The following is a 26,816-nucleotide window of genomic DNA, read 5'->3' as shown; positions in this document are numbered from 1 at the left end:
TGTAGGCCCCCTTCAGATACTGGAAAGCCACAATTAGGTCTCCTCAGGGCCTTCTCTACTCCAGACTGAATAGTCCCAACTCCCTCAGTCTGTCCTCATAGAAGAGGAGCTCCAGCCTCATGGCTCATCCTCCTGGCCCTTCTCTGGACACCTTCCAGCACCTCCAGATCCTTCCTGTAATAGGGGCTCCAGAACTGGACACAGTACTCCAGGTGAGGTCTCACCAGAGCAGAGTAGAGGGGGAGAATCACCTCCCTTGACCTTGGCTATGTTTCTTTTGATGCAGCCTGGGATGTGATTGGCTTTCTGTGCTATAAGTGCACACTAGTGAGTCATATTGAGCTTCTTGTCCATCAGCACCTCCAGGTCCTTTTCTTCAGGGCTGCTCTGAAGCCAGTCACTGCCCAGCCTATATCACTACTTGGGATTGCCCTGACCCAGATGCAGGACCCTGCACTTGGTCCTGTTGAAGCTCATGAGGTTGTCATGGGCCCACCTCTCCAGCCTGTCAGGGTCCCTCTGGATGGCCTCCCTTCCCTCCAGCCTGTCTGCTGCACCACACAGCTTGGTGTCATCAGCAAACTTGCTGAGGGTGCACTCAATGCCACTGTCTATGTTGCCAACAAAGATGTTAAACAAGAAAACCCATAGCTGTGTCAATGATGTCGTTCACAGACATGTGACCAATTTCTAACATTCAGAAAGTGACAGACAGAAAATAGAGGAAATAACACTGAAGCATTTTGTTAACTATTTGTAAACCAGTGTATTAAGGCATACATGCAGATTTGACTGCTGAGTTTATCTTCAAGCTGTTTCATGTTCTAGAGCATTTCAGGTTGCCTTTACAAGCCTGAAGAGAGCTTTGAATAAATGTTACTGGAAAGAAATAGACATTTAAATCAAACAGAAATGTGTTTTATTTTATCTTACCTGGCTTTATCAACTAGCAGTGAAAGTGAAGTTTGCTTTTCATTTAACATTTTATTCCTCACACATATATGTACTATGGAGAATGAGGTGCATGGCAGAGGTAACATAACCAAGGAAGGTGGAACATTTTTGTAAAGGTTTTTGTAAACATCAGAAAACTCAGAGTCAACCATGCAAAGAACCAACCAGGGAGAGCTAAGTTTGTGTAATCCTGCAAAACAAAGTCTGAAAAGGCTCTTGTCTGTAAATACATGTGGTGAGTGGGAGGGAAGAGAAGAGCTATTTATATTAAGGAACAATTCTTGGCATGAACCTAGTTAGATGCATGCTACCTAGGACTGAATGTGAGCTGGGAACTAGAAAATAACGTTGTCCTTGGAGCAGTAAAATTACGGACTCTATGCGCTCCATGCATTGGCTAAGGCTCTGCTTGCAACCTTGTAACCGAGATAGGGCTCCAGTTCCTTTATACAATTATCAAACGTCTCTTCTGTGTGAAACAATGCAGCATGTTCTTCCCTCCTCACACCAGCTATTGACTGAAAGAAAAATTAATTTTAAAGTAAATTATAATTAATCCATTAATGAACAAACTACCTGAAATCACAGTATCACAGTATCACAGTATCACTTAGGTTGGAAAGGACCTCGAGGATCATCGAGTCCAACCTATCAACACAGACCCCATGACTAGACCATGGCACCAAGTGCCACATCCAATCTCCCCTTGAACGCCTCCAGGGTCAATGACTCCACCACCTCCCTGGGCAACCCGTTCCAATGATGAATGACTCGCTCGGTGAAGAACTTCCTCCTCACCTCCAGTCTAAACCTCCCCTGGTGCAGCTTGAGACTGTGTCCCCTTGTTCTGGTGCTGGTTGCCTGGGAGAAGAGACCAACCCCTTCCTGGCTACAACCACCTTTCAAGTAGATGTAGAGGGCAATGAGGTCACCCCTGAGCCTCCTTTTCTCCAGGCTAAACAATCCCAGCTCCCTCAGCCTCTCCTCACAGGGCTGTGCTCAAGGCCTATCCCCAGCCTTGTTGCCCTTCTCTGGACACGTTCAAGTGTTTCGATGTCCTTCTTAAACTGAGGGGCCCAGAGCTGGACACAGTACTCAAGGCGTGGCCTAACCAAAGCAGAGTACAGGGGCACAATGACCTCCCTGGTCCTGCTGGCCACACTATTCCTAATGCAGGCCAGGATGCCATTGGCCCTCCTGGCCACCTGGGCACACTGTTGGCTCATATTCAGGCGGCTGTCAATCAGCACCCCCAGGTCCCTCTCTGTTTGGCAGCTCTCAGCCACTCCGACCCCAGCCTGTAGCTCTGCACGGGGTTGCTGTGGCCAAAGTGCAGCCCCTGGCACTTGGACTTGTTGAATGCCATCCCATTGGACTCTGCCCATCTGTCCAGTCGGTCGAGGTCCCTCTGCAGAGCCTTTCTACCCTCTAACTGACTAACATCTGCCCCTAACTTGGTGTCATCTGCAAACTTGCTGATGACTGACTCTACCCCTTCATCCAGATCATCGATGAAGATGTTGAAGAGGACAGGGCCCAGCACTGATCCCTGGGGGACACCACTGGTGACTGGCCTCCAGCTGGATGTGGCACCGTTCACTACCACTCTCTGGGCCCAGCCCTCCAGCCAGTTCCTAACCCAGCACAGAGTGTAATGGTCCAATCCACGGGCTGACAGCTTAGTCAGCAGTTTGCTGTGGGGGACGGTGCCAAAGGCCTTGCTGAAGTCCAGGCAGACCACATCCACAGGCCTCCCCACATCCACCAGACAGTCACCTGATCATAGAAAGAGATCAGGTTGGAGAGGCAGGACCTGCCCTTCCTAAATCCATGTACCAAACCTGGTTTGACTGGAACCTTTAAAAAGAATGTCATTGTTCTGAATATTCTTAGCAAGGAAGTAATGGCCATTGCAGACTTTCTTCCTCCTGGGAGATAATTGAACACTTATTCTCAGGCCAAATTTGCAAGCACAGGGCTTTAATTAGACTGCTATGGATTGTAGCATCCAGTCTCTGTAATTATGCAGACTACAGCCTGAATTGCTAGGGGTACCACTGTCAGTCCTAATGCTTCCTAAGAATGGATGTTTCCCAGAGAGTGATGAAAAACTCACCACTGAGGTAGATCTTGTGAACTCTCTATCTTTGATGATGCTCAACACTTGACTTGACAAGGCCCTGTGCAAGCCCCAACTTTTCAATGCCTCCATCAAAGAGCAACTCTGTCACAGTGAGGTGCAGGTGAGCACTAGGCCAAACGGGAGCAGACCTGAGCTGAAAGGCAGGTGCAGAGATGTTATCAACCGTGGGGGATGAGGAGGAGCTGTGTCCCAGGCAGTCCTCTGAGATGAACACTAGTAACAGCAGGGCCTGGAATGGCAACCCTCTCTCCTCCTCCACTCCACCTGTAGCCAGCTAGGCTGTGGGTGTCAGTGACTTAGGAAGGTGCGTGGCTTATGAGAGCATGCCGTTTTGGGGTCCACAATAGAGGAAAAACATTGCTAAGCTGCTCTCTGAAGCCCTGTTTCCTAAGACACCAACCAAATAATCTGGGACATTCTTACAGTGTGAAGGTTTGCCCCTTATGAAGAGTAGGGTATACAATGTTCTTTTTTTGAACAATGCTTTAAGATTTGACCACCCTCAGAATTGCACCATATCCCCTGGCTATTTCAGGGACTGAAGTCACAGCTGCTCCTTTGATAAAGAGGGTCTCTGCTTTTGTCCTTCCCTCATGGCCTGCTTGGTAGAAGTGAGTGCTTCTCCCTTCTCATGCACAGGGGATCTGCCATCTGCCTGGGCAACAGCTGCACCCTCATTCCTCTGAGGGCAACAGGTGGCCCTAGGTCTTTTGAGGAGGAAAGGAAAACAAAGTGCCTTCATGAAGAAAGGAGTGTTCAGTTCTGAAAAATAGTAGCCAAAATTCGTGCTACCTTTTAATGAATGAAAACTCATTAATTACAGCAGTTCTTGTTAATGGAAAACTGAGAGTGTAGGTATGTGATGCATGAAAGAGAAAGAAAGGAAGAGACAGATGAATAAAGGAAAGAACATGGAACGATATTCAGTGGGGCTGCAAAAAATCATTGTCAGTCTGTGGTATGGGAAAGGGACTTGTTCCATACTCCTTTATTTGTTTAAAATTTAGAGAACTGAACATATTTTCCTTTTTAAAAGGAACTTTTAAAACTTTTTACTTTTTCTGTCAGCAAAAGGCTAAGTCAGTGTTTTAGTGACTCACTGGAGAGATGCAGGTTGCTTTTGGAGTGGGAGGAAGAGAGACAAAAATTCAAATGGATCCTTAAAGAAAACAATTTAAATTAGAGCTGAACAATTAGACTGTACATCTACATTCCTGAACTGGCTGAGACCTTTTATTCTGTACAAACATGTACTTTTTAGGTTTGTGATGAGTGGCTTGGGTTTGCATTATAGTAAGGTAGCATTTGACTACTGTTTACTGCTGTGGAATTAACATTACTCAGTTGCAAATTCAATTCATCATACATACCTTTAGCTACTTACTGACTAGAATCTTTTCCTGGAAGTGTTGGGTACTGATGGTTGTTGGAGGTGAAGTGCCAGCTCAGCTTAATCAACAGCCTCTCCTGACATGTGACCAAGTGCTTAATACTGTGGTGCTCTTAGTGAGTAAGACTAAGCCAGGACACCTGGCTTTTTAACCTTAAATTGCTGGCAGTAAAAATTAAGTCAAATGCCTTTAGTGGTGGTATGAGAATTTACAGGCTGTATTTTTTTCTTCCTTACAGGTCTTGGCTTTTGTTACTCTATTATACAGGGCCCTACTAACGCAACAGTCCTTGCTGGTTCAGAAGCTCGGTTTAATTGCACTGTGTCATTAGACTGGGTAATTCTCATTTGGCTGTCCAATGGGAGTCCTGTCCTCACTGTCACCAGTGCTCAAGGAGCTATTGGATCATCAGACCGCTTTACCTCTCAAAATTATACCAGTAGCAATGGGGTTACCTTGGAGTTGATCATCCACAACACCCAGCTGAGTGACTCTGGAAAAATTGAATGTAATATCCAGCAATTTGGTGAGAGCAGATTTGCATTTCTTTCTGTTCAAGGTGTGTATAAGCCACCAACACAGTGCTAACTTACTATACTGCTCTTAAAGGAATCCTCTGTTGAATTGCTCAAATTATCCCTGTGAAAGGAGCACTTGCTCTCATTTACTATCCTTTGTCTCCTGTCCTCCTTGTCTTAGTTTTACTGTCGAAGCAGGTTTCAGAGTCACTTTCAGAGTGCCATTAACAAAGGTTATAATTGCCCTTGTTTTTTCCTGTTAAATCTCTTCTACTTTATTCAATAGCATTAAAGTGCTCACCAGCAGTCAGCCAAAAATGATCTTTTGGTTAACACCAATATGGATTAACTCTGTATACATCTTTGTACATGACCTTTCTGCTGTCTTTCTGACTCAGGAATTAATTTCTATCCAGCTTGTCTGGGTTTTATTTAATAGAAGTAGTGTAGGAGCATTGTAGTGTAGAAGTAAAGACTTTGAGACACAAGATGATATTTTTTGTAAGATTGCTGCTACAAGCAGAAACAAAAAGCTCCTATGTGTGAAGCCACTGTATATGAGATCTCTTCCTCCTCTCTGAAGCATGGACAGTGAGAGAGTGCTTCCAGTAAAGTAAGATCTAACCACCAGAAACTATCCAGGTGCTTCATGCAACAAGAACAGCTCACCATCTACCTCTAAACCTTTCCTGGTAAAACCTGAGCATAGTCAACACTTGGAAATGCCCTGATTTCATTAGATTGGCCTTCAGCTGGAAATATATATCAGGGTGGCTAAAAACTATAATTTTCTGGCTTTTATTGGAAAGGTACTGAAGGTTGAGACTTGTGCTTTAGACATACTGGGCAATGCATCCATGAAGTCACAGTATCATAGTATCATAGTATCATAGAATCATTCAGGGTTGGAAGGGACCACAAGGATCATGTAGTTCCAACCCCCCTGCCATGGGCAGGGACACCCCACACTAGATCATGTTTATATCATGCATATGGTGTATGTGTTAATAATGATTGACTTTTACTTTGTATCTCAAGATATAACTATTTCTGGGTAGCAAGATAAGATATAAAACAATCAGCAGGAAAGCAATTCATCCAAATATACTGAAGGAACAAAACATCTTTTCCCTCCTACAGTTAATGGATCTTTATTCATCAAAAATAGCACCTTAACAGTAAAAGAGAACCAAACAGTTGAAATTGTTTGTGAAGCCTTAGGATGGGCTCCAGTTCCAGACATTACCTGGATGACAAATGACTCTTTCATTGATAAGTCAAGCTATGTTACTCAGGAAAGTCAAGGATCTAATGGCCTCCACAATGCTCTGAGCATCCTAACTTTGACTCCAATGGACACTGAGATTTTGACTTGTTTAGCTGACATAGAAGCACTCCCTAACCCTCAGAATGCAACTGTAGCTGTTATTTTTGACAGCTCTGCTATAGGTAAGTGAATGTTTGCTGTACTTCACCTATGCTGTAATGCCTGTATTGTATACTCAGAACTGTGCTTTTGGTTTTGTTTTGCTTTGTTTTATTTTGAAAATTAAATACTGTGAGATAGGCAAAGGTGATAGAATTAAGGCTCCTTAGTCACAACCTGATACATAGGTAGAGTAAAATTCATATCTTCAAGAAGGCTAGTAACAAAACTCAGAAGTCCAGCCTAAGACTGAATGAGACAAATGAAGAAGTGTATCTGCTACTGACTCCTACTATGCATTCACTGCTAAGAAAACCTGCCTTTGCTCCATGACCAAGTAGTGAACTTGGGTCTTAAATATCCTTCATTAGGGCTTGCCTGCTATATTAACATAATTTGTTAGACCTCATTTACTCCAAGCCAAACCCCCAGGGGAAATTGTTCTCCATAATACTCAGTACTCAGTTTTACCACTGACTTGGAAACTCCCCATGAAATTTACTCCCAGTTTCTGCACACAACCCAGAAAAGACTAGATGTGGTGAAGCATGCAGACAAGGGAGACAATTCCAAACTATCCAATTCCAAACTAGTCTCTGTTGGGATTAGCCAAGTGTCTCAAACATCAGGAAAAGAAGTCTCAAGGCAAACTAAACTTGAAGCACTAATTGCATAGCCGGGAGCTGAGATGACTGGATATGGATACACTGCCTACTGTGGTGACATAGTCCACCATACAGTGACATCTCTTGTATTTGCCTTGTCCTGTGGCATGGGAAATGCATAGATTATATGAAGGTGGGGTTTTTTTGCAATCAGTCTATGCATCCCCAGTTGTGTTCTGGACAGAGTAGGGCCTCCTGTCTATGCTTTGCTTTATGATGTGGTGAGCATCATGACTTCTAAAATCATGCTGACATCTTCTCTTGATCAACTGATTCTTCCTCAAAAATGAGTGAACATGGCACATACAAAGACATTCTTATAGTGAACTGATGAAGGTTTTGGTGTAGAAGTTTTAACATATAAACAACTGAGGACATTGAGTAACCATGCCTTTTATTTTAAGGACCAGTCATTATTAGCAAGCCTTTTTCAGAAGTACTTAGTTTCTAATGCCATTGAGAAAGGTCATTTCACCACTCTTACTATGATTTTCTTGTAGTCACATTGATCCTAATTACTGACTAAGCAAAATAGAACAATCCTGGGGAAATGAATAAATCCCTCTGCCTACTCATTTGCAAAGCACTGAGGTATCCACCCTTGGTTTCCATAGCTACTCACTGTAAATCAGAAGAGGAGAAAAACAGATGCCATGAAATACAATTAGTGTGAAATCAGTAATTGTATAGGACCATCATTCTTTTCCCTTTGGAAAAATCATTGTAGTAGGCACTCAAAATTCATCAGGGTATGAGGACAGGAAGTCTTTAAATTATTAGGATGAAATAAAACCATGGCATTTATGGAAGAGGAACATAGATGATGCATATATCATATCTGAAATCCCAGAGCTTGTCTGACTTTGCATATATAGACTCAGAATTAGTTAGCTCTTGTTAGGAAAGAATATGACTAGTTTCAAACATCTAAGGAGTCCTTCCACAAACTATTGCAATATCAATTGTAGCTTTCACTTAAATGCTTGAGGAATCCAATTCCTCCATGTTTCTCAGAAGCAATACCTCTCCATTTACAAGGTCTGTAACCAAGAATCAGCCCTGGGAGGTCAGGGAATGCCCTACCATCTTGCCCTTCTAGATCAGTCAGACATTTCTATACAAGGTAATGCATTTTTATGTCACTCACTCCTCCTCTGGAGTTATGTCACTCATGGTGGCATTTGACCAAGACCCAATGGAGCTGTGTTATCCCAGCAGATGGATTCACAGAGCTGATTTTAGAAAATGAGGCTTGTGGTGGAGGACCTTAGCTGGGCCCAGGCTCTCACTGGTTTCAGGGAGCCTGCAGAAGATGAAGATCTGCCATAAGCCATAATCTGCCATAAGCCTGACCTTTTGCTTTTTAAGTTAGCCAGGGAGCTCCAGAGTGTCCAAGAAGCAATGTGCAGCTTTTTCCTATCTCTCATTTCTCCTTCATCACCAGCATGTGCCAGAGAAAATACCCTTTTCTGTAGATAAGCCCAAGTAAAGTTTTGGGCAGCTTTGGGAGGAGCCCAAGTTCCAGATACCAGCAAAGGATGGGCTCTGTAGAATGAGGAAGTGGCTCTGTCCACACTGAACACCTCATCTATCTTAGTGTGGATTTACTAATGAGACTAAAAGAAGTTTAATGTCCTCATGCCTTAGTGCCTCTCTCCTGTACCCCTACTTGTGTCCTGAGCTCCTGCATTTATACCTGCTAGTCCCAACTCCAGTTTCTTTCTGGATACTCCAAAGCTGGTGAGAAGCTAAAATGCTAAGTCGCCTAAGCGTTTGTGTTGTATCCTGTCCTCCCCACTTCAGCTCCATAGATCTTTTGACATGTAACCTGAACCTGACAGGTAGCAAAATACCTTGGTGTGGCAGCCTGCCCAGAGGTATGGGCTAGCACAGGTGTGTTTAGCTACTCCTTTCCCCTATAGCTAAATAGCTCTCTTTCTTATTTTAGGCATCTTGAAATCCCTGTGCCATGCTTCATGCTGTACTTCTAGATAAAAATATTATCAATAAGTTTATTGGGAATTGCAATCACAACTGGTCACAGGTTACCTACTAGTTTGCAGGGTACTGACTGCTGATGTCTTTAACAGTCAGAAGAAATGGAAAATGTGCTGACTGAGCTTTAGGATTATAGAAGACTGGAACAAATTGCTTAATTGTAACAGAGGTTCATGCTTTGTAGTATCATAGTACCATAGTATCAGTCAGGGTTGGAAGGGACCACAAGGATCATCTAGTTCCAACCCCCCTGCCATGGGCAGGGACACCCCACACTACATCAGGCTGCCCAGAGCCTCATCCAGCCTGGTCTTAAACACCTCCAGGGACGGGGCCTCAACCACCTCCCTGGACAACCCATTCCAGGGCTTCACCACTCTCATGGGGAAGAACTTCCTCCTCCCCTCCAGCCTGAATCTTCCCACCTCCAGCTTCATTCCATTCCCCCTAGTCCTATCACTACCTGAGATCCTGAGCAGTCCCTCCCCAGCCTTCCTGTAGCCCCCTTCAGATACTGGAAGGCCACAATTAGGTCACCTTGGAGCCTTCTCTTCTCCAGACTGAACAGCCCCAACTCCTTCAGTCTGTCCTCACAGGAGAGGTGCTCCAGCCCTCTGATCATCCTCGTGGCCCTTCTCTGGACACCTTCCAGCACCTCCAGATCCCTCTTGTAATAGGGGCTCCAGAACTGGAGGCAGTACTCCAGGTGGGGTCTCACCAGGGCTGAGTAGAGGGGGAGGATCACCTCCTTGACCTGCTGGCCACACTTCTCCTGATGCAGCCCAGGATCTGATTGGCTTTGCGGGCTGAGATCTCCTGTTGAGCTTTTTGTCCACCAGCACCCCCAAGTCTCTCTCCTCAGGGCTACTTTCCAGCCAGTCCCTGCCCAGCCTGGATTTGTGCCTGGGATTGCCTCGACCCAGATGCAGGACCCTGCACTTGCTCTTATTGAACTTCATGAGGTTGGCTTGTGCCCACCTCTCCAGCCTGTCCAGGTCCCTCTGGATGGCCTCCCTTCCCTCCAGCCTGTCTGCTGCACCACACAGCTTGGTGTCATCAGCAAACTTGCTGAGGGTGCACTCAATGCCACTGTCCATGGCACCCACAAAGATGTTGAACAGGACAGGTCCCAGGACTGATCCCTGAGGGACTCTGCTTGTCCCTGGCCTCCACTGGGACATGGAGCCGTTGACAGCCACTCTTTGGGTGCGGCCATCAAGCCAGTTCCTTATCCTTATCTAGTGGTCCACCCATCACACCCATGTGTCACCAGCCTGGAGACCAGGATGTGGTGTGGGACAGTGTCGAAGGCTTTGCTCAGGTCCAGGTAAATGACATCAGTTGCTTGCCCCTCATCTATTGATGTTGTCACCTTGTCATAGAAGGCCACCAGGTTGGTCAGGCAGGATTTGCCGTTGGCAAAGCCATGCTGACTGTTCCCAATCACCTCTTCACTATTCTGAGTCAGTCGTGACTCCAGGAGGATCTGCTCCATGATCTTTCCAGGCACAGAGGTGAGACTGACTGGCCTGGAGTTCCCTGGTTCCTCCTTCTTACCCTTTTTGCAGATGGGGGCAATGTTTCCCCTTTTCCAGTCTGTGGGGACTGCCCCAGGCTGCCATGACTTTTGAAATATAATAGAGAGGGGTTTAGCAACCTCCTCTGCCAGTTCTCTCAGTACCCGTGGGTGTACCCCGTTGGGTCCCATGGACTTGAACACTTTCAGGTTCTTCAGCTGATCACGAACCTGATCTGCACTTACAACGGGCAGTTCTTCCTCCCTGTCCCTGGCATTGTCTTCCATAACATCAGGAGTGTGGCTAGAGGCCCTTGCAGTGAAGACTGAGGTAAAGAAGTTATTGAGTACCTCAGCCTTTTCCTCCTCACTTGTGACCATGTCACCAGTTTCCTTTCTGAGGGGGCCCACACCTTCCCTAGGCTTCTTCTTCCCATTCATATACCTGTAGAAGTTCTTAGTGTTCCCTTTAACCTCCCTGGCTAGATTCAATTCAAACTCTGCTTTGGCTTTCCTAACCAGGACTCTTGCTGCTCAGGCAGCTTCCTTATATACCCCCTGTTCTAGCTGTCCTTCCCTCCTTGTAGGAGGCTCCAGTCCTGTATCTTTGAAATCTGAAATCTCCAAATCCAGGCAAATTAGTTGATGGAAAGGAATTACTTCTTTAGTCTCTGCTGTGAGTAAGACATCAGATACTCTGGTCCACACATCAGTGGCATAGCCTTGACACTGCACAGCTAACAGTCACCTACATTGCTGTGGTACCTTTTCCAGAGGCTGTCAGTTGAATGTGGCTGTGAAGTTGTTTAATGGGACATCTAATGAGGAAATGACAATCACAGCCCAGTGCAACAGAGTGGGTTATGTCAAGTTTGGATGTGTCTCACCTGTAATTTGGACTGGAACTTTGTTTGTATATGTCTGCCAAAATTACTTTGGGATTGCTTTTCAAAGGGCAGCCAAATTAGAGATGTGTCTGAAATACTTGATCAAAACCACAGGGCAGGGTGATGTGACTGAAATGACATCTTCCTTGTGCTTCCAGCTGTTTTATAAACAGGGTGTTTATAAAATCCTGGGCATGGAGGAGTTCTGTAGGAAAGCTGTTTGGTCATAGCAACTGATTTCAGCAAGATACTCAATTGTTTTGAAATCACCTCATTTAACTCTGTAGATTTCAACAAAGACAAAGGAATAAGGCTGTTGGTAGTGAAGATGGGTTGGCTGCATATTCCCAAACAAACTCTTCACAGGTTTTGCTCTTCACTGTTCTTTAAGTGGACAACAGATGTCCTACCAAGTATATCCCCAAATCAATCACCTGGTGAAATCAGTGAGAGAAATCCCCAAATGAGATTTGTCAGATCTACAGTTTAGAGATCCCCATCTGTACTAGTCACCTAAGACTATGGCTGTGATCTGTAGGGAGAAATGAGCACTTCTTCAGAGCTGTTAATCTTATCCAAAGAGACACATGCACATTTGGCCAAAGCGTACCCAAAAGTATCTATTTTCTCCCCAGTGAAAAGAGCAGTTATGCAAGACACTTAATATTTCTGCTATAGAAATCTAAATCGAATCTTCACTCCTCTCCTCAACCCCAAATCTCTCCAAAGGAGGCCTAGCATATCTACAAAATAAAGTTTAGGTTGGAAGAATGCAGTCCTGTGCTTTATGGAAGAGAAGTAAGCTGTAGGAGAACTTTCAACTGCAGTAAAGAATTTGCATTTGCAAACATTTTAAGTGCTTGGACATCATCCATAAATACAGAGTCCATCACTCAGAAAACACAGATCCTTGTTAAATCATCAACAAGCAGTTACTAGCTTCTCACAGAAAATATGAATGCTACAAAAAGGATGTTTGGGGGCTCTGATACTCTAAAGGATGTGGCACTTGGTGCCATGGTTTAGTAGTCGCGAGATCTTGGGTGACAGGTTGGGCTTGATGATCTTTGAGGTCTCTTCCAACCTTATTGATTCTGATTCTATTGGGCTGCCCAGGGAGGTGGTGGAGTCACCATCCCTGGAGGTGTTCAAGAGGGGATTGGACGTGGCACTTGGTGCCATGGTTTAGTAATCCTGAGGTCTTGCATGACAGGTTGGGCTTTATGATCTTTGAGGTCTCTTCCAACCTTATTGATTCTGTGATTCTATGGTTCTTTGTTTAATTTAACAGAAAATGCTTACAGTGAAGACAACAAAAACACATGGGTGGTTGTGGTTGCAGTTGTGCTTTCATTTCTTGGTGTCGTTCTTCTGATAGTTATCGTTGCAGTCATCGTACGCTACTGCTGTCTAAAGAAGAAAGGTAAGTGGACCTGCACAGTTGCCCTGTGCATGAAAAACTATGCTGTTAGATAAAAATCTGCCAGTTGTGTTAGCTTTGGTGCTGTGCAAACGCCTGTAAGCAGCATCATGAGCAGGCAGATCCTGCTCTTACCTATGACCCTGTTAGTAATTGTTAGTAATTGGTGTTAGCCATTTGCAGGCCTACAAGGGGATCATGTTTTTCATGAGTATGTTAACTCTCGATGATACTTAGTTCCTATGCTGAAGTTCTTTGTTGAAGCATTCCTTCAGAGCTATGTGTCTAATTTCTGATTTCTGTGTAGCAGCTCCACAGGGATGTTGCATAGTTTTGTAAGCAGGGAGGAGAGGTGCCCCTGTGGTAGCTTTAGCACAGTGCATGCTCCAAAAGGAGCTCTTTTACTAAGTCTTATTTTAGTTTCCTACATTTTGAACACACTCTTTGTTTCCCCTCCCCTTTCTTTCCCCTTTCTCAGGATCTGCTTATCAAGATGAAATAAGGTAAGCTGGATGAGGTATGACAATTTTTCCTTCTAATTTTGGACTGCTGCAGGATGGTGAGAAAGAGGTATCAATTTCCATGCTCGACCGCCCAGCTTGGGTGCAGCTCTGCTGTGTGAACTTGACTGGATAGACAGCAGGGGAAGCATGAGCAGCCTGGGGAAGTGGATTGACCGCCTTAAGGGCAAAAAGTGAGAGGCACAGCACACAGCAGGTTGTGAGCTCTGCAATAATCAAAATCCTGCAAACCCAGCCTCCCCGAGTCATCAGGCACAGGCACTGCAAACTGAACATGCTCTCCTACGGAAGCTGATGGGCAAAACAAATGGTTAACAAAAAATGGCAATGCTCCGAGGTGCCCCGGGGGCAGGCCGGGGAAGGAGCCCAGCCCTGGCTGCCCGAAAGCTTGCCTGATGGCGGTTTGCCCGCACCGCCACAGGGGGGCGCTGCGAGCCCGGCGGCGCGGCGGAGGCTGCGGCGGGAGCGGGGTTCGGGGACGCAAGGTGGGGGTGGGTGGGTAGAGGGGGGGCGGAGAGGTGTGTATGTCCCCGGGTCTTGCTGCAAGCTACCGAGGTGGGGTTGCCAGGCTAATTAGCCGGTGTCCCTGGCGCTTCTAAAGTTCGTTCGCGTTAGACTGATAACAAACAAATACATAAATAAATAAAGCTGCCCCGATGATGACTGTCAAGGCTTAATCGAGTGATTGCCTGATGCACTTGAGCACAAAGCTATTGGTACTTTATTTCCCTGAGATGGAAAGCCTTAGAAATGATGCGCTGATGATTATCAGCAGTAAGATCCTATGTACTGGCGCCAGTGCGGCTGTGACAGCAACGTCAGTGGGGTTATTTGGAGCTGTTTTTTCTAAGCTTCTAGGGAGCATTGTAAATGCATACTCTGCCTGTGCTTCTGCTGCTTTCAACTCCCTACCTCGTTTCAAAGCATTAGAACAGGTTGCCTGGCACTTCAGTAACACCTACCTTCATTAATGGCCTCTTGTGAAGGTATCTTGTGAAAGTCTGTTGTTAGATTTCCATTTATAGAGCACTTTGTTGCTACAAAATTAGGTAAACAATACTTTCTCCCAAGGAAATGATGCTAATTATGCTATGCCATGCCACTAAACTTCAGCATGGTTTCTTAGTTTCTGATGCTAAATAATAATTTTCCCAAGTGCATTCATAGTGGTAGGACAGAATTACATTTGCAGGGAATGGGAGGCCAAAACCAGGTACAACTTGCATGTCAGATTTCAGATCCAAAGCGTTTTTTTGCTTGGATTCTGACTTGGCTCTGCCAAAAGCCTTCTGCCAGGGTCAACTTTGCTAAGGCAAAAATCAGCTGAACATGCAGGGTGTGCCTGGGTTCATGTCCTTCACAGAGCCCTACCGTGCTGATGCAGGCCTGCACAGTGCTTTCTGAAGACCTGAACAGGTCCATGATTTTCTCCTATATCTCTGAATCTGGTCTGGACAATTACAATTCTGTTTTCATGGCAGCATGTGTGTTTTTAGATGTCAGTACAGTAAAGTTCCTCTTTTCCCATTCACTTCAAACATCAGTTGTGGTACTAGCTTTATAAACATTGGTCACACTTTGAAATTTAAGCCATCACTTAAGCAGATACTTAAGCACTAGGATGAGTCCAGTCTGTATGGCTCAGCTTGGACTCAGAAACCAGCAGTGCCAGTTCTACAGAGTTATGGCTTGTGTGAACTGTGACACCGAAATCACAGGAATTATTTACAATCACATGCAGATTTTGTAGGATCATTGCCTTTTCCTTCTTTTTTTTGGGGGGAGCCTACCTGCTGTGAAAAGAAAGGCTAGATTCTGGAAGCTGTTTTGTAGGAGTAGAAATGAAATGGTGAGACTAAAGATACATTCTTCCAATTCCCACACTTATTTTCAGCTTGGCTGCCTATCTTTCTGTACCAGGCTCACTTTGTTTTGTAGCTGCTTTTGATTTGGCTACTACACTTCATTTGTTGAGATCTAAGGATCAGATAAAACAGACAGTAGAGTATCATGTAACATGTGGAGGTGGTATTCCTAAACAATTTATGTTGTCTTCTAGCAACCATGACAGCCTTCTTAGTGGTATTTAACATGTTTATCTCATGAAAAAGCCACGCAGTCATAGCCAGCTTGTCAGATTCATCTGTCCATCAGTAATGCTCATCTGAAGCTCTATGGGCCTCTAAAGTGACTCCTACTAAACATAAAAAAGTAAATGCAGCAGTTTCCACAAATAATTGCTAGCAGAATATTTTCCCCTTCCCCCACAAATCCCTGAGGCATTGTAATCCTGCCATCACGCTGTACTTGCCATACCAGAAAGCCAGGCAAAGGTAGGCCTGACACTGTCTGTCCGTGGGAGATAGACACAGACAGTAGCAGCATTTCTTCTAGTGTAAGAGTTTTGGGTGGAAAGACACTTTTCTCTCTGTGCAGCTATTCAGGGCACATTCTGGGCTGTGTAACTTTAACCAAGGAGGTTCTGTCAACTCCCCACTGTGGCTGTGCTCACTTGTAAAGTGCATTTCGAAGTGAAAGATTAACAGATGAGTACAGATGAGTCGCCTGGGAGCTTTCTGTGGTCGTGTGAGATAATATGCTCTGGTTTTGCAATTGAAAGGCATTGAAATCACAAAAATGTTGAACTGTCATAAGTGACATAGCTGGTGTTCCATTACTGGGCCACTGGATGTCCTGAAATTCAGAACTAGGGATTAATTTCCTGCAAAACCTATGATCTGGAACAGTCTTCACTCTGAAGATTGCTCATTTTGTTTTCCTACTTCCTGATAATGCAACTGATGGAAACTTTCTGAATGGAAAATATTCACAGGTAATATTTGTATGGGGCAAGATTTGTACCAGCTCGTTACTTGGAAGGCCCCAATGTGTTTTGCACATACGTTTTCAGAAGTAAAATGCAATGTTTTCCTCTGTAGCCAAGAGTTCTCATATCACAATGGAGTTCTAATGGCAGCTCTTCATGTTTCTAGGAAAGTTTCAGCTAAGGAGAAAAAAGCTGGTGATTTGGAAAACAGGCAAAGGCATGGTAGTGAAAATCAGGGATACATCCCAGAGGAGCGGTGGGACACAGAACAAACCCCAGGTGAGTGTCAGCTGGTGAATCACATACTGTCATTCTGCTTCTCAGCATAAGTATTCTGGATAGCATGATAAGCACTTACATTACAAGATTTCCCAGTATGTTGTGAAGGACTTGTGCTTGGCCTGAACCTCTTCAGAGTATTTTGGATTTTCTCCTCCTTCAAAAGTATTGAGAAACCATCAAAATTCTTTGCAGTGGATTTGTTATTTTAAATGACTTTGCTCTTCAAAATACCATCTGGAGCCAGAGGTGGGATTACTGGATTCTCATTTGATAGTCAGTTTTGGCAGTATTTTACAGCTGGTCCATCACTACCACCACCAAAAATGGACAAACTTCCCCCCTTCTCTCCCCCCAAAAAAGGGGAAAGGAAAAAAGATAGTGAGTGAACTATGATTTTACTGTTAAATGACTAAGGCATTATAAATGCTAGTCCTTAAGCACAAAGACTCTTTAAAAGCCAATGTAAATCTTCACCAAGTCATTACCCACCACTTGCATTTATCACCACATTATTATCAAAACGTTTAGTCAAACACTTAATGACACAAATTATTGTGCAGAGTCTGTAATCCAGGCATACAAATAAATTGTGAAGAATTAAAGTGCAGTGGGAAGATTTCAAGAGCATGTGGTGTTGCAAAATGTAGCAGTTATGAAAAAAATAAAGCACATCTAAGTAAACCTGGGCAAATGGGGTCCCAGATGTGCTCTCTTCATGTTTGTTAGTATGGTAGGTTGGCCTTGTCTGGCCACCACGTGCTCAATGACTCCCTCTTCTCAACAAGATGGGAAGAAAATGATATGGAAAAGCTTGTGGGTAAAGGTAGTGAGGGGGAGATCACTCACCAATTACTGTCACAAGCAAAGCAGACTCCACTTGGAGAAGACTAATTTAATTTATTCCCAATTAATTACAGAGTAGGATAATGAGAAAGAAAACCAAAACTGAAACCACCTCCCCCACTCTCACTTCTTCCAGGGCTCAACTTCCCTTCTAGCTCATCTACCTCCTTCCCACAGAGAGAAGGAATAGGAATGGGGACTGCAGTCAGTCCATAACACATCTCTGCTGCTTATTCCTTCTCACATTCTTCCCCTGCATCCTGCAGGATGCAGTCCTTCTCCCATGTAGGTCCTTCCTATGGGCTGCAGTTCTTCAGAAACTATTTCATGGATCCTCTTCACAGGGTGCAATCCTTCAGGAATGAAGTGCTCCAGTGTGGCTGCACCATGAGGTCACAGTTCCTACCAGAAAACCTGCTTCTGCAGGGTCTTTTCTGTACAGGGCCACAGCTTTTGCCAGGAGCCTGCTCCAGTCTACAGCTTCCCTCAGAGCACATCCACCTCCTCTATGGGCTGCAGGTGGATATCTGCTTCACTGTTAATGTCAATGGACTGCAGAGGCACAGCCTGCCTCACCATAGTCTTCGCTGTGGGCTGCAGGGAAATCTCTGCTCTGGCACCTGGAGCACATCCTTACCTCCTTTCTTCACTGATTTTGGTGTCTGCAGGGCTGTTTCTCTCGGTCCTAGATCATGTTTTGCAGCACTTTTTACCCTTTCTTAAACGTGTTACCTGTTGTTGCTGGGCTCAGCTTTGGCCAGCAGCAGGACTGTTGTGGAGCCAGTAACTGCCTCTGTCCAACATGGGAGCAGCTCCTGTTATCTTCTCACAGAGTTCACTCCAGCAAGCTCCCCTGTGCTGCAAAAACCTTACTATGCTAGCCCAAATGTTAGCTAGAATTTGACTCAGAAGTATTAGCTGTACTCCTGTGTGGCTTTGTGGTTCATGCCATGGTGGACACTGAACAATGGTAATCTTGTATATTTTTGTTACAGGAATTGCCTCTCTTCCCCCAATGTCTTCAAAGTTCACTGTTCCTGCTGCAAATTTATATACCAGTTCTGTACCAAAGGTAATTGTAGTGCTGATATATTGATAATTATTTATTTACTTGTTTGTTTTTCACACAGTGTGTATTATACTATCTCCCAATATAGATTTTTGGGTGGAGGTAGGTATTTATAGGTCAATTACAGCTCTGCCTGGGTAAGTGGCATGTCTTTTCAAGATTCCCTAACGTTTGATTTGTCCTGGGTGTTAGCCTCAGCTTTAGACTGATTTTTAGGTGAGATGGGAAGTGAGGGAGAAACAACAGCCCCTGATATTTGGAAGAAATGCCTGATAAAGCTTTTGTCACATGTGTTTCACTCAGCTCTGTGCTGCATCTTCCTCCTCATTTCCCAGGCTAAAGCTATGAAGTCACAGACTTTCCTCTCTTAGAATTACAGAGTATCTCCAGTTGGAAGGGACTTGTAAGGATGACTGAGTCCAACTCCCTGCTCCTTGCAGGACTAGCTAGACTAAGAGAGATATCAGCAAGTTTGCTGATATGAAACCTGGAGGGTTGGCTCATACACCTGAAGGCTGTGTGGCCCTTCAGTGAGATCTGGACAGACTGGAGAACTGGGCAAAGTGGAACCTAATGAAGATCAACAAGGATAACTGTAGAGTCCTGCATTTGGGGGGGAAATAACACCGTGTGCACATTGAGGGTTAATCTGCTGGATAACAGCTCCATGGAGTCCTCATAAGCTATCCATGGGACATGAGTGTGCCCTTGAGGCCAAGAAGGCCAATGGTATCCTGAGGTGCATTAAGAAGAGTATGTCTATCAGGTCAAAGGAGGTTCTTCTCCCCGCTCTGCTCTGCCCTGGTGAGACCATATCTGGAGTACTGTCTCCAGTTCTGGGGTCCCTGGTTTAAGAGAGACAGCAAAATACTAGAGACAGTCCAATGGAGAGTCATGAGGACAGTGAAGGGACTGGAATATCTGCTTCAGGAGGAAAGACTAAGAGACCTGGGACTGTTTAGCTTGGAGAAGAGAAGTCTGAGAGGGGATCTTACTAATGTTTACAAATATCGGAAGGGTGGGTGTCAGCAAGAAGGAGCCAGTCTCTTTTCAGTGGTGCCCTGTGACAGGGTGATGGTCAATGGGTGCAAACTGGAACCAGGAAGTTTCACCTTGATGTGAGGAAAAACTTCTTTACTCTGAGGGTGACAGAGCACTGGAACAGGCTGCCTGGAGAGGTTGTGGTGTCTCCTTCTGTAGAGACTTTCAAAACACACCTGGCCACATTCCTCTTTGGCCTGATTTAGGTCATCCTGTTTTGGCAGGGAGTTTGGACTAGATGATCTCCAGGGGTCCCTTCAAAACCCCACTCTTCTATGATTACATGATCCAAATGCTTCTTGAACTCCAACAGGCATTCAGACAGTAGCTACTCTTTCCTTTCTATTGCTTTTTATATCTTTTCCAAACATCAACTAGACCCTTCTGCAGGCCAGCATGATGGATAGACCTGGCTGGGACAGATTTCCCATAGGTAAAGCCAATTGTCACCTCATCATTCCTGGAATTAAAAACTATCCTCCTTTCTCTCCACATGCCCACTTACTACCATCAATTGATTCTCTCAGCCTTGCCAGACAGAGTAACTCTAGCTTGGCTTTTGAGACTTCACCTCTCTGCATATTACATGTTAAACCATTATAGTGTGGAGATTTCCTTTGCTCTGGGCAGCTGTTAATATAGTTGCCTTTGCCAAAGTGGAGGTCTGCAATGGTTTTTTTATTCTCCCCTGTTGCCATAATGAAGGAGATGGAAGCATTGCTGATGAGAGTTGAGGTTCCTCTGCAAATAAACTCCAGTGCAGATACAGTAAATAATTACTTGATTGTGTCTTGGCAGTAACTGATGGAAGGGAAAGCACACAGCTGACACCCTGTCTGCCCCAGAGCTTTGCCTGCTTCCCTTCTGGTTAACATGTAAGGAAAGAGAGCTCAGCCTTTGTTCCTCTACTTGTTCTGTTCTCAGCAGCCTCCATTCTGAAGGGTGCTCCTAATCTTTGTTAGCTTCTAGCCCCACAGTAATGTGGGTCTTAATTTATGCCATGTATTTGTAAAATGCATTTAGCACCTCCATGGTAGTTTTTGCCAATATTCCCTTGGGAATGTGGCAGTGATGTGGTACCAAGTTCTCTCCTCAATGCAGTGATCACTCACTTGTTTTTGAAGAGCTCTTTCAACATGTACAACGCAGAGATCTGTCTTGGGGATGATGTTGCATATAAATCATAGCAGAGCGTGTCTAGTTCCTTTGGCACACAATAAAATTTAGGAAGCCCTCAATCAGTGATTAAAACTGATCAAAATAATAACAGTAAAAACAATAGCAATGATCCTGATGTATTTGTGGCTGGTAGTTACATTTGACATTAATTACTTGTCAAACAAGAAACTGTTAAAGCAAAGCTGAAAAGTGTGTGTAGAACAGCTGAGGGTTGAGTGTGGATCTACAACCCTGAGCAACAGTTTCAGACAGTTTTTGATATGCTTATGAACAGGGTTATAAAGCACTGACTAGGTGCAAAAGGTGTGTGGTGCATTGCAGTCTGTTCTGAGAAGCAAAAGAGCTTGTGCTGAGGAACCCGTCGTCACCCTATATACATTTCAGGGGGAGATGATGACTTCACTGTTCTGTAACTTTGCAAGTGATGTGGTGCTCACTGATGATGGATGTGCACTGGTTGTGCACTGGGAGGATGTTAAGCCATTTGGTGTTATCTAAAAGTTGCCCTGTTGGGGTGCTCTCAGACAGTCCCACAGTGAGAACAATTGTGTTGTGAGTGGGGACCGTCAAGAGGTTGAGCTCACAAGCACTGGATTCATGCTTCTGATTCAAATTGAAACATGAGTGTAGGTGCAGCCCTCCATGTCAAATGCTAGATTAGATATCCTAGGAGGTCTCTTGCAGCCAGTGGCTAAGGCAACATAGAAATCCATCACAGGCACACATCATAAAGGCAAACCATTTCTGTTTTAACCAGTTGTCCCTGGACAGTAGTTGGTACAAGTCTGTTATGGTGGCTTCTAGCTGCATCAGTAAATCTGCAGGTGAAAATTACTTATAACTGGATGTAAATGGTTCATTCTCTGGATGCTGGAGGAATACTTAGCAATCTAAAAATGGTTTGTAAAGACAAACTATTTCTCAGCCTGAATAGGGCTTCTGATTATATAGTGATGGCCCCATCTTGCAGGAGCTGATGAAGGTTGGTGAAGATTTGCCTTAAATTGTGGATTTGCAGTATGTGATTGAAATTTGTGGCATTAGACACAAACATAGTAAAACATTTCCCAGATTAAAGTAATCATAACAATTACTTTCTTTTATCTTCATAACCTTTCCTCCTAACTGTGTAGTAGAGATCTGCTGACAAAAAGTGTAACTGGATGCATTCCAAAGAAGTTCAATCACCACTGTTGCAAATATATCACATCAGGAACATTGTGGTGCTCTATCCTTATATTTTGTGTCAAGAAGGCAAACCATTTAACTCTTTGCTGATTAGTGCTGAGTCAAACAGTTTCTTCAGAAACTACCTGGCTTCCTGCTACTGCATTTTCTAAGCACAGAAAGTTGTGTTTCTCAGTTGGCTTTCCCTGCCTGCATACCAGAAACATTCCCAAAGATTCTTCATCTTTATTTTTCTGGACTCCTTAATGAGAAATAGGGGATAAATAAACTAAAAAAAAAGGAGAAAGAGAAGGTATCCAGAGAATTTTTAACATAGTGAAGGAGGTCATAAATGGGTGGACTCCAGCAAATTGCCTCTCTCTCCCTGGATGGTCAAGAGCAAATGTTCTTGCAGTGATTCTATGGGGGTCAAGAAGAAAGAGTGAAGAACCCAAGTCTTCCTTCAGGAGCAGGGTGGGGAAGGAATAATGAGCTCATCTACTATGGAAAGAGCCATGGACACTAAACACCCAAAGCTTTGCATCTCCACTGCTGCAGGGTGAAATGAGTTGTGATTTCTGTTGTTGGCTTCCTTGTCCCCTGACAAGATCAGGATTAAGCAAGACTAGTAATCAGGTCTATATGGGCAGCGTTTGAATGGAGAGGTTTAAATCAAAAGAAGCTCACGGGTGTGAGCATGAGATGAAAAGCAGGGCAGGTACAGTGACTTTTCAAGTCAGTGCTGAACAGAGGCAGTTGTACCTGCTGCACATCCTGTTCCTCCCACTCCCAGGAGAAAACTTGATGGTGAGTTTCAGCACAGGTCGGAGGCATGTGTTAGTCTCCGTGTCTCTGAGAATATCACCTTCAAATTTGATCCCTTCTGTTCCACATGTAAAGCTTGCAATTTTAAATTATTTGAGAGGGAAAATGAGAAATAACAGGTGTTATTTCCTCACAAGTCCTTGCCTATGGACCCAACCAGGCACAAAGCCTGAAATATCTGGTGGGCCATGCTGTAAAAGGCGGTAATAAAAAATCACTTAGGGCATTCAAACTCTCTGCATCAGAAACTAATGCAAAACATTCACAGCAGATAAATGTTATCTGACAATTTCACCAATCAATTCACACCATGAACAAAAGATTTGGCAAGTCATCTTAGGGAAAAGTAATACCTCAGTGAAGGAGAAAGGGGGGGGAGGGGAGGGGAAGGGGGGAAATGGTGTGTGAGACATTTAAAAAATGATGAATATTGAACTAAATTATTGAACTGAAGTAAAAATGGCCAGCCACAGGAAGGGGAGGCCAGGAGCATCAGTCAGGGGTGCTGGAAGGTCTTAATTCTGATTACATTAGCTGAGAAAAGGTCAGATGGAGACTAGAGTTACAGGCTTCTGTTTAATTGCATATTTTGTTACTGTCAGCAATGGAAGGAGAATAATTCTTTCTCCTAGTTCCAGTGCTGAGCTGCAGGCCAAAGGGGTGTCAGGGACCAAGGTTCCATCTGAGGGACTGTTTTTCAGACCTGTTGTGCAGAACTCCTTCCAAAAATGCAAGTGCAATGGAGGAGAATCCTTTACCTTGGCTCTAGCAGATCTTGGGGGCAGTCCCACAGGCAGTTTAGCCTGAACAATAGCCATAGAACCAGTTTTACCATGTCCAGAGTACTGCTTCCAAGGAACCACATTTATTCAAGTCCCACTGGTACAAAAGGAGCTCCAAGGACTCATCATCTTGCAGGACTGGACAGTGGCCTACACTAACTTCCTAATTAGCCCATTTAATACACCATAAATGTCTCCATGATAAATCAAAAGACCATTTCACAGGAGAGTATGAGTGGGCCTTTTCTAGTGGGCCAGATTTGTCCCTGATATAATTCAGCTGACTTCAACACAGCTACAGGAGGCTTGAGCTTGCCACCGTAGCCACACTCCTCCTCTCCAATCCAGAGTGAGTCGTGGCTCTGCTAATGGGGAAGGATCTATTTTTCTTCTTAACTACTCCAAATGGCACTCTATAAACTGGAAATATCATTTAGTTGTGGTTGTGGTTTTATACTGGGAAGGAAATGAATGATGGATTGTAGCTCCGTTTATTGCACCATATATAACTGCTCTGACTCTGAGGATTGTTCAAAAAGAAAAATTAAGCTATCAAAATCAAATTAAAAGGTCAATAAAATAGAAATATAAATCCATGACAGGAAATAATTCCACCCATAGTGATGAAATGTACTATAGACTGTGTCATGTTGTGATATTCATTGGTTGGCATAGCTCGCTCAAGAGAGTAATAAATATTGATGATACAGATACGGAAAAGGAACATGCAATTTTTAGGATAATTTTTCCAAGTGTCTGTGGTAGAAAGGGAGGAGTGTAGCTATGTGGGTGGGATTAACCCAAGAAGAAATGAGATGGAGTTTCCAGACTATTGATGGACAGGGAAATGTGCTGAAGGTACAAACAGTTGACAGGATGGAACCGGTTTGCTATTTGAAGCAATAGTGTATCCAAATTCTGAGAGTACCCAGAAGTTTTTGGCTGGTGTTTTCCTGTAAATAAAATGAATTTGGATTGAGACTAAAAACTGAGGGCAATGAGAAAAATAACCTTCTGTATCAGAAAGCTGTGCCTCCCTGATTTTTTATTCTAAGAGCCAAATATGTGATGCATATGGACACATTTGGAAGTACTCCTACCACATTAATTTCAGCAATTTGTTCTAATGCATTTAGACTTGGATTTTTTTTTGGCTGGCTAATAGCAGGCAAAGCCTTCAGTTTATCACATATTTCCACAGCATCAGTGTCTGAGGAGCTGCCATCTGTCAAATCAATTTAAAGCTCAGAGCCCTGTTTCATAATGCCAGATGTGTTTGCCTCATCCATATCACTATGTCATATGGGTTGCAGAAATGACTACAACATGCTTGTAATAGCAGAAGTCCTTCTTTCATTAATTGAAGATCAGTATTCAAAACATCATTGAAGGATTCAAGCCTGAAATCAGCAGATACACATACTCATTCTACCTTCTGATTCATCCATGTATTGCTAGCTCTCTTTTTTGTCTGACTGGAAGAGATGGTAAGATTTGAGCATCTGTTTCCCCATCCAAACCAAGAAACTATGCCAAGATTTCCCCAGTATTACAGTTCCTTTGTACTAATCCCTATAAAATGATACCCAGGAGAGTTGATAAGTCAACAGGCAGGCTTTGAAGCCTGTGACTGTCAAATATCCATGGTTAACTGAATGCCAAGCTGACAATACACAGGAATTCAAAAATATGTGAAAGAAATGCTCCGTACTGATAGAGGAGACCACCTTAGAACCTTGCTCTGTAGTGTTGAGCTGAGCAGAAACCACTAGAGCTGTCTTTTTTTAATTTTTACCTTAGTGTATAGGATGTGAAAAATAATGAAACAAATATTTTACTCAGGACTGTTAGAACACTGAATTAATCTGAAGAAGAAACAACTTTGAAGTCATAAAATCATAAAGTGATTTGGGTTGGAAGATACCTCCAAAGGTCATGTAGTCCAACCCCCCTGCAGTGAGCAGGGACATCCTCCATCAGATCAGGTTGCTCAGAGTCCTGTTGAGCCTGACCTTTAATATTTCCAGGGATGGGACCTCAACTACCTTCCTGGGCAACCTGTTCCAGTTGCCCTCTTCCACCACCCTCATGGTAAAGAACTTCCTCCAAACATCCAACTGAAATCTACTCTTCTCTGTTTCAAACCATTGTCCCTTGTCCTGTCACTGCAGGACTTTGTAAACAGTCTCTTTCCAACCTTCTTGTAGGTCCCCTTCAAGTATTGGAAGTCTGCTATTGGGTCTCCCAGAGTCTTCTCCAGGCTGAACAACCCTAGCTCCCTCAGCCTGTCCTTGTAGGAGAGGTGTTGATCATTTTCGTGGCCATCCTCTGGACCTGCTCCTTCATCAAATCAAAACTAGACAGAGATTTTAGCAGCTGTAATGCATCAGGGTCTGAATATGAAATGATTGCTGTGGTCCTGCTGTTGTAGGAGATCTTCTGTAGCATCAGAAAATGAGTTTTAGGTCACTGATCAGCAGCCAGCAGCCTCCATTTTAGTGAAGTTGTATCCAGTGAACTGCAACTTCCGTGAAGCTGTGCTCCTTCAGAGAAAGCTCCACAGAAAATGGGCCAGTACACAGCATGAGCTGACTGTAATTCATGGAATTATTCATTAATTAATATGAGAGCACAGTGAGAATACAAGATAAGTAGCCCAGAGCATTTGCTTTAAAGCAAATAAGCATGAAAGATGCAGCAGGGCAGAGGTGAAGCTTCGTAGGCACATTCCCAGCCCCAAGAGCATACTTGCAGGTTGGCTCCTCTTTTGGTGATGAGGAGAAGTGGCACGGCAAAGCAGGGTCCAGATGTCTCGTTCTTGCAGATGAGATTTTTAAAGACAAGAGGCACGCTTGGGTTACACTGTTCCCAGTGCTGTTAGGGAAAAATAGGACAGTCTAGATTCAGCTGGTGCAAGTCCTCTGACTCCCTCCCATTCAAAACCCCATGCAAATCAAAATCTGCTGTAATGTTGCCTTCTAACAGCTATAAACACTGTCTCTTTCAACAACATTATTTGACAAACTTTCTGATTAATGTCCTTTTTTTTTTGTTTCTTTAAGAAACCTGGATGCAGTGCAGTAGTTTTGTGCAACAAGTTCTGGGAAATATTCCTACCTTAGTATTTTGCTAAACGTGGGATTCAGACAATGACCTGTTTCAGGAGCTCTCAGAGGCAGTGCTCAATGAGGTGCTCTTGTACCCCCTTCTGAAATGTTCTAATTACTTAGTGTAGTAACTCACTCACTGCATTTGAACACTATAGTATTTGGGAATTACTTGCTTTCCACAAAAATGATGCTTGCCTTCAGCTTTTTTTCAGAATTGTTATTTCCCTTCTACAGCATCACAGAATGTTAGGG

General features: G+C 44.0%; 1 protein-coding gene across 5 annotated transcripts in view; it reads left to right on the top strand.

Moving 5' to 3' along the window:
* IGSF5 (immunoglobulin superfamily member 5) overlaps positions 1-26,816 on the top strand; it is a 37,189-nt gene that overhangs the window by 7,699 nt on the left and 2,674 nt on the right. For 4 of the 5 annotated variants that reach the window (XM_068155257.1, XM_068155256.1, XM_068155258.1 and 1 more), the window contains exons 3-8: positions 4,727-5,047; positions 6,147-6,455; positions 12,790-12,921; positions 13,397-13,421; positions 16,433-16,545; positions 18,387-18,463. In XM_068155257.1, coding sequence (XP_068011358.1) covers positions 4,727-5,047; positions 6,147-6,455; positions 12,790-12,921; positions 13,397-13,421; positions 16,433-16,545; positions 18,387-18,463 — 977 coding nt within the window. The remainder of the gene's footprint in view (positions 1-4,726; positions 5,048-6,146; positions 6,456-12,789; positions 12,922-13,396; positions 13,422-16,432; positions 16,546-18,386; positions 18,464-26,816) is intronic. The other variant, XM_068155259.1, reaches the window with a different exon arrangement.

This window comes from Melanerpes formicivorus, unplaced genomic scaffold (assembly GCF_026170545.1).
Source record: "Melanerpes formicivorus ecotype bairdi unplaced genomic scaffold, bMelFor1.0.p_v2 SCAF_30, whole genome shotgun sequence".
Classification (NCBI taxonomy): domain Eukaryota; kingdom Metazoa; phylum Chordata; class Aves; order Piciformes; family Picidae; genus Melanerpes; species Melanerpes formicivorus.
This window is presented reverse-complemented; position numbering and strand designations above follow the sequence as displayed.